Source organism: Callithrix jacchus, chromosome 7 (assembly GCF_049354715.1).
Source record: "Callithrix jacchus isolate 240 chromosome 7, calJac240_pri, whole genome shotgun sequence".
NCBI lineage: Eukaryota > Metazoa > Chordata > Mammalia > Primates > Cebidae > Callithrix > Callithrix jacchus.
In genome coordinates this window covers 149714590-149727095 of record NC_133508.1, presented here as the reverse complement: position 1 = coordinate 149727095, position 12506 = coordinate 149714590, and the positions used below count along the sequence as shown (strand labels likewise).

The following is a 12506-nucleotide window of genomic DNA, read 5'->3' as shown; positions in this document are numbered from 1 at the left end:
TTACTTCTCAAATCTATTGTTTTTATTGTTTTTAAGTAAGCAGTGGTATATATGTTTTTAAATGTTTCTTTTGGGAAGATCTTATAGAAAATGGCACCCTGAAACTTTCAGCTCTATGTCCCCAAATTTAACTTTCAAGAATCTGTAGTTTAAAAAAAAAAACTCTTAAATTAAAATGAAGATAATATACCTGTCCTAAATCAAAACAATCTGAAAAATAGATGTGTCCCAGTAGAAAGCCTCAAGTCCTTTCAAGTTTATCAGAAATGCCACTATCTACCACTGTACTAGAGGTCGAGGAAGATGGATATCCGAAGGTATCACTTGTTGACAGCTCCTGATGGTCTCAGGTATATCCTATAATCACTGGTTATTATGCATCATTTCTTGTAGATAAATGTTATTCATATGATAGGCTGCTATCCAACTTGGATGTCTCTGAGCATTCCAATAATATGACTGAGAAGCGGCAGCATAATATTCTTGCCATGCCCTGTAGTAAGCTTTCCAGTAATCCTCATAATCCTGATAGTTATCAGAAGAACTCAGATGTGCTTCCCTGTGACAGTCATACCAACTATCTTCCTTGGCTTCAGTCTGCAATCTATAAGACCGCCTGGGTAGGTTTCTCCGGCTCTGCTTAGCTCTCCGGCTAGCCCCCTCTTTCTGTCTTGATTTGATCTGGATTTCAGGTGATTCTTGATATTCCTCTGGACCGGGAGTGTCACTTCCATTTGAAGGTTGGTCCAAAGAAATATGATCATCTACAGGAGTAGATTCAGAGTCTTTCAACTGATTATCAGAAGAGCCCTCCAAGTATGTCTTATTTCCTTTGCTCTGAGAAGAAGTTCTTGAACTGTAAGAATCAGTGTCACTCGCAGAGTCTCCAGATTGGCTACTACTTGCCAATACAGGGACTCTCTGTTCAGTAACTTTATTTCTCACAAAACCATTTTGAGGATTCACAGTCTGATCCCCAGGACCTGTGTAATGCCTAATGATTTCCACAGGTTTCTCTAATCCCTCTTTAATGTAGTGTTCATAATCCTCTACCAATTCAGCAAAAGTCAAAGTGTATGGCTGATGGATTTTAAAGGAAGACAGACAAGGAATTTGGGGGAGTGACACAGGTAAAGCTTCTTTGACCTGGTGCTGACTGTTGGTGGAGCTTTCAATGGGGGTCTGAACAGAATTCTTCATTTGCTCTTCAGATTGTATGGCACAGCCCAGTTCTTTTGTTAACACTGCTTTTTCTATGATTCCACACTCTGAGTGGCTTTTCACAGGAAGCTTTTGTTTGGTATTATTTTTTGATTTGACTGATAGTGCAGACACAGAAGTATTTCTAGAGGAAGCTATGTGGTTACCATGAGCTTTCTGAGTTTGAAGGGGTCTCTCTGTTTTTTGAATCTGTGCTTTTAGAGGTTGGTTAGGTACACTTGCTATGCCATATGTATGCACAGCAGCTTTCACCTCCACATCCCAATCCAAACATTCTTCCATCAGACCAGAAGGAATGGGATCTACACAAAAAGGAAGAAAAATGTATTAAAATTCTTAAGCTACTCTAGAACATTGTTTTTCACATGATTTCATAAAGTTTTCAATGGTCAAATATATTTAACAAAATATGCAAATATACGAAGATGTTTAATAAATATATTAATATTTTTAAAGACTGAAGCAATCTTGTAATAGAGAAATCTGCCTAAGAAATATATAAGACCCATCCCATACTCACAAGTACTGTCTCCCCTCACCCTCACTAGAAAAAGAGCTTACTCTAGGAGTAATGTACAAGAGTCTGCAGCAATTCTCCCATCTTTTCTCTCCTCCCCCTCCACAGCCCCTCCCCTTATCTCAATACTCTGACAACAAAACAAGATACTAGAAAATGGATTGTGCTCCCCAAAGCTTGTCTATGAAATATTACAACTGCAACTCTTTACACCCAACTAAATCTTTCACCCAATACTCCAACAGAGAAAAATCACTGCCCTTAACATTAGAAAGAAAACCTCTATAGGGGGAAAAAAAATACATGACTTTAAAAAGATCTGTGGCACCAATGACATTTCTAATTTTTAAAAAAATTTCTGGCTTCAATCCTCTAAATTTCCTATTCCATCCAGGTGTGACAATTTGCTTCCAGCCATCAGACCTTTCAGTGTAATCTATTTTTGTCTTACACAGACAAGATATATCAAGCCCCTGCTTTACAAAGATCTTGCTTGTTGTTGCTATTTATGCTCCTTGTTACCTATAAATCCCACGGGTCTAGATACTACAGTGAAGTCTCTTGATCCTTTGCTGAAGAGATTCTATGATTAAAGAATAGAGAAAAAAGAATAAAAAGGAATGAGCAAAGTCTCCAAGAAATATGGGACTATGTGAAAAGACCTTTACATTTGATAGGTGTACCTGAATGCGATGAAGAGAATGAATCCAAGTTGGAAAATACTCTTCAGGATATTATTCAGGAAAACTTTCCCAACCTAGCAAAGCAGGACAATATTCAACCCCAGGTAATACAGAGAACACCACAAAGATATTCCTCAAGAAGAGCAACCCCAAGGCACATAATCGTTAGATTCACCAGGGTTGAAACAAAGGAGAAAATACTAAGAGCAGCCAGAGAGAAAGGTCAGGTTACCCACAAAGGGAAGCCTATTAGACTTACAGCAGATCTCTCAGCAGAAACCCTGCAAGCCAGAAGAGAGTGGGGGCCGATATTCAACATCCTTAAAGAACAGAACTTTCAGCCCAGAATTTCATATCCTGCCAAACTAAGCTTCACAATTGAAGGAAAAATAAAATCTTTTATGAACAAGCAAGTACTCAGAGATTTTATTACCACCAGGCCTGCTTTACAAGAGCTTCTGAAAGAAGCATTATACATAGAAAGGAACAACCAGTATTAGCCTTTCTAAAAATATACTAAAAAGTAAAGAGCATCAACATAAAGAAGAATTTACATCAACAAATGGATAAAATAGCCAGTTAACATCAAATGGCAGTAACCCTAAATTTAAGTCAACTAAATCTCCCAATCAAAAGATACAGCCAAAACCTAATGGTATGCTATATCCAGACCCATTTCACATCCAAAGATACACAAAGACTCAAAACAAAGGGATGGAGAAAGATTTACCAACCAAACGGAGAGCAAAAATAAATAAATAAATAAAAAAGCAGGAGTTGCAATTCTTGCATCTGATAAAATAGATTTCAAAGCAACAAAGATATAGTAGTAAAAGGATCAATGCAACAATAAGAGCTAACAATCCTAACACCCAGATACATAAGACCCATAAAGAGATTTAGACTCAATGAGACAGAAAATAAGGATATCCAGGACTTGAACTCAGATTTGGAACAAGTAAACTCAGTAAATATTTATAGAGCTCTCCATTTTAAATACACAAAATATACATTCTCCACCTTAAATATACAAAATATTGATTGGCCATTATTAATAATACCCATTTTTAGAATAAAGCTACATTCCCGTTCTCTCTCCCTCTTTTTCTTCCTCTTTCTTTCTCTCCTTCACTCCTTTTCTTTCTTGCTTTCCAAAAAAATAAATAAATAAATAAATAAATAAATAAATCCTACCTCCGTTTAAAAAAAAAAAAAAACACCTCTCATTCCTACTCAGGTGATATCCCTTCCTCACCTAGTCCTATAATACAGGCCAATTTCCCTCCTAGCTCTGCCCCAGGAAACTCATCTGAACATATCCTAGTCCATTATAGACCTAACAGCATGAGTATTATTCTCATGATTTCAGGCCTCTGTTAACATTACATAAAAATCCAAATATATCATTTTCCAGTATACAAAGGCAATTTTTATTTTTATCATTAGATGCTATGATACTGAATCCTACAAGAAGCCTTAACTGCCTTCTAACAATTTTCTATTTTTTCCCCACATCAGACTACCAATAAACTTCACAAAAAGAATTGACAGTTTTAGAACTGATATAGAGCCTAAAGACCATCTACTCTATGATATTTTGCAAATCAGGACGCTAAGCTTAGAGCAATTACAGAGATTTGTAAAAGAACATAAAAGTTATTACTAACCCAGATCTACTAGAATACATATGACTTCCAGATCTATACTTAATCTGGCTTCTTGAAATAAATTAAATATAAAATCAGTAAAATACTCAATTATATTTATTCAATAACTATATATCCCATATTCTACAAGGTCATGTATATGCTATATGTGTATATATCTATATATACATACATCTATATATAAATATACACTATTTATAGTGCACATTTTCTGTATAACATGCACATCAAACATGCCATATTTCCACTCAAGTTTTTTAGAATTTTTTGTTTTTAAGAGATCGTTAATAGTTTTAAACATGCACTGTTTCCAAGATGGCACTTAAGCAGGACAAGTGACTGAACTGAAAAAAAAAAAAAAAATTTCACTCAAAGTTTTCAAAATGGTATTCAAATTAAAGACGCTGTTCCTTCCGCATGGTAACGAAGGAGAATATGGCAAGAATTAACCTCACAGCAACTTAAAAGAGGTAAAATACCCTCCTCATATCAAAGAATAAAATCATATTGCAAAGCCACTAACAAATAAAATAGAGCTAATATAGCTCTCATTTTTTTTCACCCACTCTGCCTTTTTTTTTTTTGAGACAAAGTTTCACTCTTGTTGCCCAGGCTGGAGCGCAATAGCTCAATCTCGGCTCACTGCAACCTCCACCTTCTGGGTTCAAACAGTTCTCCTGCCTCAGCCTACCGAGCAGCTGGGATTACAGGCACCCGCCACCACATCTGGCTAATTTTATTTTTTAGTAGAGACGGGGTTTCACCATGTTGACCAGGCTGGTCTTGAACTCAGGTGATCCACTCGTCTCAGACTCCCAAAGTGCAGGGGTTATAAGCGTGAGCCACTGTGCCCAGCCAGCTCTAATTTTTCATGTGCCAGTGGTTAGCTTGCACTCTTCTCCCTGCCACTTGCTAGCTCTAACACCTTTACTTACCCTCTCTATGCCTAAATATCCTCATCTACAAGAGAATCACACACACTTCACAAGAGTGTGGTGAGAAATGAGTTAATGTACATACAGTACTGGGAACAGTATCCAGCACATCATAAGCACTCTGTGTTTGCTATTATTAATATTTTTATTATGCTTATCATCACTATAATTATTTTGACAGCAAAATGAAACAGATTAAATGTACCTGGTAAAGGTAGAAGGTTGATATTACATTTCTGGGCAATTCTCATCATCATATTTTCTTCCTCTCCCCGGCAACAGTAGGTCACTGTCAGTCCCAATGTACCTAAAGCAGAGAGAATGTTAGGTAGTAAATCATTTTCATAAAAATAACATTCAAAGCCCACCTGTCACATTATAGAGTCCTCCCCTTAAAGAAAGCACTGAAACTTTATTTACCAAAACGGCCAGCTCTGCCAATCCGATGCATATATGTCTCCCAATCCAACGGTACATCCAGATTTACAACCAGATTCACCTTCTCAGCATCAATCCCACGGGAAGTCTTGAATTGAAGAAGACAGTAATTATCTGTTTACACTAACTGTACAGCATGGCTACCAATGCATATTATATTCTTCCAGTATAGCCAAGAGCCAAATTAAACACAGAATATTGAGGAGCAGAGGAAAAGAAAATTCATTTCTGATGTCTAATTTCAAGGACAAAGATCAACCTATTAAAGACATTTTTAAGAAAGCATTTCCCTCAGCACTGGAAAGATAATTATCTTCTGGTATTCTTGTAGATACACTTACATAAAATAATAGATGAAAGCTGTACATCTGATAAAAGAACATATGTCAAGACAGATTAGTCACACAAACTAAACAGGAAATTTACCAAATCTGTGGAAATGAGGACTCTGCAATGAAACTGCTTCAGTTTAGCCATAGCATCAAGACGCTGATTCTGATTCATATTGCCTAAAAGGACCCCAAAAGAAAGTCATATAAAAACAACTAAGCTAATACATATTTATCAAATCCACAAAAAGTAAAAATCATAACGCCCAGTCTTAACACTTTTAACACACCAACCACAGTTAATTCTGTCCTTCTGTGCAAATCTAGGTTACGATCCAAAGTCAGAATCTTTTAAAAGATGGTTTAGGCAATCAACTTGAAATTCAAAATCAATTTTAAATAGTAATCAGGCCATGCATATAAATTCTATTTGCAGTTACATAAGAAGTATAACTAGCAATTCTTAGGAAAATAAAAATGCTTTATATCAGCTGTTTATAATTTGGTGTTAAAGTGTGATCTATAGTTAAAATATTGGTTCATTAGAAAATAGTCTCCCCAGTATCTCATGATAACTAAACAAGCTCAAGCCAACACGTTAAAAACTAAACTAACACAGGCGGGGCACAGTGGCTCACCCCTATAATTCCAGTACTTTGGGAGGATGAGGAGGGTGGATCACAAGGTCAGGAGTTCAAGACCAGCCTGGCCAATATGGTGAAACCCTGTCTCTACTTAAAAAAAAAAAAAAAAAAATTAAAAAAAATAAAAAGTCAAAAACTAAGCTAACACGAAACAAAACTCTAAAAATGATCTCGCTGATCCAAAAATCCTTTGACTCTTTCATTATGCCAGCAGTAATCATGTAACTCTGTGGCAAGAAGTCAATCACTCTGCCTTCCACAAAACCATAAAACAGTCAATTCAGTTAACAATCTCCAGCATCTTAACAGTGATTATTTAAAAAAAATTTTTTTTTCTAAAGAAAAATATTTTTATCTTAACACAGACATACTTGGTTTTATAGAATTAAGTTCTTTGTGGTTATACTCAGAGATATAAAATTACATCTCTCTGAACACTAGTTTTCTAACTTTTTACCATACACCAAATTACTCCTTAAAAATAGAAGGATATTGACATTTCAAATTCCAAAGAAAAATAAGCCTGAAAATTCCTTTACTCTAAAAAATACATGATAATTTTATATTCAGAAGACAACTCATAAAGTGGTATTTCTTCCTTCTGACTTTGGAGGCTTCAAGTCAGTATACTAAATAAAGATTAAAGTAAGAAATGAACTGACCTGAAATGCACTCAGCAGGGAAGCCTTTAGAAGAAAGGATATCAGCCAAATGTTGTGCTCTATGAAATAGAACATAAATAGTTACAAATTTACAAATATTGCCCCATGCCTATCCTTTTATTTCACAAGTTCCCCAGATGGCCTTTTAAGTTACATTACCTGCTATGCAAATTAGAGAAGACTAAAGCTTGATTAAATGGAATTCTGCTGAATAGTTCCTGTAAATACTGAATCTTTTCCTCAAAAACCTTATGTGCCAAAGGGTACGAATTGACAACTTTGTAATACTGCTTCAAACCTACAAAGAAGAGTTGTCAGTTAAAACAAACATACATGCTATAACCTAATAGATATCACGAAACAACAACAGACAACCAGGCAAGGAAAAGCTCCAGAATATCACAAACAAATCATGTAAGTAGCTAAAAGCTGCACATACCTATGAGACTTGGATCACTGGCATTCAGTCTTACAAAAGTGGGATCTCTCATGTACTTTGTCAAAGCATTAGCCAAAAATTCAGGGTAAGTAGCTGATACTGCTAGCATCTGTTTACTGGCAGGCAAGGAAGAATAAATCCAACTGCAAAATAAAAACATGTATCATGTAAATTATTCAGACAATAATCACCGCTCAGGAAAGCTAGATACTTTGGGACGCTGTTTTAATAGTCAAGTTAGCTATTTTTCTTACTTTATTTGCTCCTGGAAGCTTCCTTCTTCTAAAAGCTTATCTGCTTCATCAAGAATAAAGAGGCGTATACTGCCTGGGTTCAAGTAGTCAAGTTCTATGAGTTGCTTAATTCTGCCTAATTAAAAAAAAAAAAAATTGAAATATTTATGATGTACCAAATTTGTGTAAATCTCAGCCAATGTTGTTACTCTACTTATTCACAAGTTGTTCTGCTGAATTTCCTGATTCAACTCTCATTACACATGCTCACGCTAAACCATGAATTAGAAATCTTGAGCTCTGATCTTGCCTAAACTCACTGTTTTCCCCTCACATTTCATCACTAGTAAATAAACACCAATCCTAACAAAAATCCTAAAGCACTGAATGCAAGACTCTGATTCTGAGTGATTCACAACCAAATGCAATAGAGAAGCCAAAGAATAATCCCAGTCCATTGCTTAGAAGGGCCTCCTGAAAGTCAGCGCATTTCTTCTCAGAGGACTATCCCATGTGTTCTGAAACATCCTTAGGAATGGAAATTTCACAAATTCCACTGATAAACCAGTCATGTGCCTATATCTCATCAGTCTAATGCTCTTCGTTTCTAACCAAAATAATTATCACAGTTATCAAAGATTCCCATATATCTTTATTTTTATATTAAAAGTGTTTAGTTCCTTAAAAGCCCTGGTTACCAACAGGCACTGTTATCTTACCAGGAGATCCAACAGCAATATGACACTTTTTAAGTCTGGTTTTGTCTTGTGATAATGGGGTCCCTCCAATAAAGACATGACACTCCAAGCCTTCCATTTTTATTCCAATGGCTGTAATAACAGAATGTATCTGTACAGCAATTTCTCTTGTAGGGGCCAAGATCAAAATCTAAAAAACAAACAAACATAAATTATACCTTTGAGTCAGAGAAATACATGACACACTATATTTCATTTAAATGATCATTTCAATGAGTTTTTATTGATAGGGTAAAATATAGTTATCCCTTGGTATCCACAAGGGATTGGTCCCAGGAAGCCCCCAGATACCAAAACTGCAGATGCTCAAGTCTGTTATATAAGACTGTATATACCTGTATATTACCCATGTATATCCTCCCACATATTTTAAACCATCTCTAGATTACTTATAATACCTAATACAATTTAAATCCTATGTAAATTGTTATACTGTATTTTTGTTTGTATCTTTTTATTCTTTATTTTTTTAATTGTTCCCCCACCCCTCCCCTGAATATTTTTGATCCACAGTTGGCTGAATCAGCTAATACAGAACCTGAATATAGGGAGGGCTGACTGTATTCTATTCATTCATTCATTCAACAAATATTAAGTAAGAACCTACTATGTGCCAGGCAACATAGGGAGGGCTGACTGTATTCCATCCATTCATTCATTCATTTATTCAACAAATACTAAGTTAGAACCTACTGTGTGTTAGGCAACATACTAGTTGCTGGGGAACCAACAATTAACAGTACAGTCTTTGTCTTCATAGTACTTTCATTCTTAAATAATAAGAATACAATAAACAAAAATAAGTAATGACAGGTAATGAAAAGTAACATAAAAAAAATCACACAGGGAAAGAAGGAAGGAGTCATTTTAAATGAGGTAATCATGAGCCCTCCTCTAAGGAGGTAACACTTGAGCAGAGACCTACAAGTATGGCAGAGACCTGCAAGTATGGCATAGAGTAGAGCTGGCTATACAACACCTGGCAAAGCGTTTTCACGAAGAGAAAACAGCAAATGCAAAGGCCATAAGATGGCAGTGTTCTTGGGGTATTTGAGGAAGAAAAAGAAGGCCCACATGGCTATACAGAATTAGTGGGAAAGTAAAGTAAAGATCTAGCTCTAGGGGCTACATCACAAAAGCCTTGAGAGCCATGGTAAAAACTTTGCAATGTAACTACTGGAGAAGGCAAAAGCAATATTTTGTGCTCTTAACTACAGGAATAAAAACTTTATTAAAATAAAATACAAGACTGGGAGAAAACATGCCAAACTGTTAATAGCGGTTTCTCTCTAGGTAGTGAAATGATAGATTTTGTTTTCTGGTACTTCCTAATTTTTCTGAATTTTCCCAATTTTCAAAAATGAATATGTATTACTTTGATACACACAAAATATTAAAACATGAATTTTCCGGGCATAGTGGCTCACATCTGTGATCCCAGCACTTTGGGAGGCTGAGGCGGGTGGATATCCTGAGTCAGGAGTTTGAAACCAGCCTGGCCAACATGAAAAAACTCCATCTCTACTAAAAATACAAAAAAAATTAGCTGGGTGTGTGGTGTGCACACCTGTAATCCCAGCTACTCGGGAGGCTGAGGCAGGAAAATCACTTGAACCTGGGAGGCGGAGATTGCAGTGAGCCAAGACTGTGCCATTGCACTCCAACCTAAGCAACAGAATGAGACTTCATCTCAAAAAAAAAAAAATGAATTTATAAAACTTTTCCAGGATTTTAGCATTTTATCTGCTGCCAAATTGTCAGAAGCCAAAATCTCAAATACAGCCTAGTCTACAATTAGACTAGCTCAGGTTCTTGCAAAGTAGGAGGATTTCCAATGTGCAACATCACCTAGGATTTGGCAGATATAAGACAGACTCAACAAGCTTCTCGGGGAATTAACATGGGTATCTGGGTTAAAAACCATTGTTGAAGATTCATCATTAGATATACCAATGCCTGAGAACTTGAAATACAGTCTGCCATAAAAACTAAACTACAAAGTAAGGTTATGACAATCACATCTAATTCATCTTTGAATCCCCAATGCCTGGCATATCGTTTATACATAATATGGGTTCAACCAATCTTTGTTGAAAAAATGATCCCCAAACCCAAATTTCTTGCTAATTTGGGTAAGGCAATCTTAGAAACCCTCTCTAAGACAACCTAGAAGACAGGAGATCATATGATACATTTACAGAGCTTTAAGAACAACCCGCGCCGGGCACGGTGGCTCATGCCTGTAATCTCAGCACTTTGGGAGGCCGAGGCGGGTGGATCACGAGGTCAAGAGATCGAGACCATCCTGGCCAACATGGTGAAACCCTGTCTGTACTAAATACAAAAAAAAATTAGCCGGGCATGGTGGCACATGCCTGTAATCCCAGCTACTTGGGAGGCTGAGACAGGAGAATTTTTGAACCCAGGAGGCGGAGGTTGCGGTGAGCCGAGAATGCGCCATTGCACTCCAGCCTGGGCAACGAGAGCGAAACCCCGTCTCAAAAAAATAAAAGAACCACCTGCACACCGGGTGTGGTGGCTCATGCCTGTAATCCCAGTACTTTGGGAAGCAAAGGTGGGAGGACTGCTTGAACCCAGGAGTTCAAGGCTAGCCTGTACAACACTGAAGAGACACCATCTCTACAGAAAACACAAAAAGTAGTCAGGTGTGGTGGCACACACCTGTAGTCCCAGCTACTTAGGAAGATTAAGGTGGGAGGATCGCTGGAGCCCAGGAGTTCGAGGTTGCAGTGAGCGATGATTGGCCACTGCACTCCAGCCTAGGTGACAGAGCCAAACAGTCTCAAAAAAAAAACAAAAACAAACCCTGCAGTTACCAGCAATAGCCAGGGCACTACAATTCCATGAATCAAGTCAAATGTGAAGTCTCACATTCATCTAGTCAGTAAAGAATCCCTGTCTGTATTATCAAGATGTGACAAAACTGACACGTTAGCTTTTTCTATTTAAATAAGGTACACATAGAAACTTCCAAATTTCACCATCACCACCCTTAACGCATTCATTCGTCAAATTCACTTCCACCCCTGAGGAGCTACTGGTATTTCATCTGACCTGTGGTGAAGCCCACATAACACATCCTCCTCTGGTCCTCTGAGCTAACTCACCTGGGTACTTAAGTTTTCAAGAACAAGAGAATCCAAAGCAATGGTGGAGAACACACAGGTTTTCCCAGTGCCAGATTTAGCTTGAACAATTAAATCTGCGAAGGAAAAAATACATATGTATCGCTTGTCAGTACTCACTGAAGCAGCTTAGGGACTAACCCGGAATCCGAGAACTAGAAGGGTCTCCTGAGATTCCCCTAGTTGGCACCTTCATTTTTAGTTGAATCTCAAAAACGTATGAGAACACGCGTAGTCCCTGAATGTTTACCTTTCATCTTCTCAAACTTAGAAGCATTTGTCAGTGCTGGAAAAGCCCTTAACCATCTTAAAATTCAACTAAGTGCGCCGTAGTTTTAGAAATCAGTTAACTGAGCTTAGCGCCTTGCCCCAGGCCCGGCGGCCGACCGCGGACTCTTCCCGAGCTGTGGCGCGGCCCTGGCCGTCGCCGCCCTTCCTCGGCCACACTTCTCCCGGGTCCCCCGACCTCTCCCGGGCCCCCGCTCTCACCGAGCCCGCAGCGCCCCAGCGGGATGGCCTTGAGTTGCACGGGCGAGGGCCTCTCGAAGCCGGCCGCCCGCAGACCCTCCAGTACCGGCCGCGAAAGCAGCAGTGACTCGAAGTCGGCCGGCTCCGCCAACAGCACGTCCCCCGTGCGGGTCCGCGGGCTGCGGATATCCTGAGCCGTCCGCAGGCTCCTCACAGGCCCGGGTGATGGCTGCGGTGCCGAGACCTGCGAGGCCACATGTTCGGCCGGCATAGCGGTATCCACTGTCGCTAAGGCCGCCGGGGCTTCAAACGCAGCCGCCATGGTAGCCGCGCCGTCAGATCTCGCGGTACTTGGAGGGAGGCGGG

The 12506-nt window shown here is 38.5% G+C and overlaps 1 protein-coding gene across 1 annotated transcript; it reads right to left on the bottom strand.

Annotated features, from left to right (window-relative positions):
• On the bottom strand, window positions 1-12484 carry DDX20 (DEAD-box helicase 20). Its single transcript, XM_035252460.3, has 11 exons — window positions 12162-12484; window positions 11655-11749; window positions 8488-8656; window positions 7790-7904; window positions 7536-7678; window positions 7256-7394; window positions 7097-7155; window positions 5888-5970; window positions 5444-5549; window positions 5229-5330; window positions 1-1523 (listed from the first exon to the last, which is right to left on the bottom strand). Exons 1-11 carry the CDS (start codon window positions 12460-12462, stop codon window positions 364-366), a joined length of 2472 nt encoding a protein of 823 aa, XP_035108351.1. The 5' UTR covers window positions 12463-12484; the 3' UTR covers window positions 1-363.
• Window positions 12485-12506: the final 22 nt, after the last annotated feature.

Coding starts and splice junctions, on each gene's coding strand:
- DDX20 (XM_035252460.3), bottom strand. CDS start 12,462: ATGGCGGCTGCGTTTGAAGCCCCGGCGGCCTTAGCGACAGTGGATACC. Junction 8,657..11,654: donor TTGAAAACTTAAGTACCCAG/GTGAGTTAGCTC, acceptor TTTGTTTTTTAG/ATTTTGATCTTGGCCCCTAC. Junction 7,679..7,789: donor AGCTTCCAGGAGCAAATAAA/GTAAGAAAAATA, acceptor TTTATTTTGCAG/TTGGATTTATTCTTCCTTGC.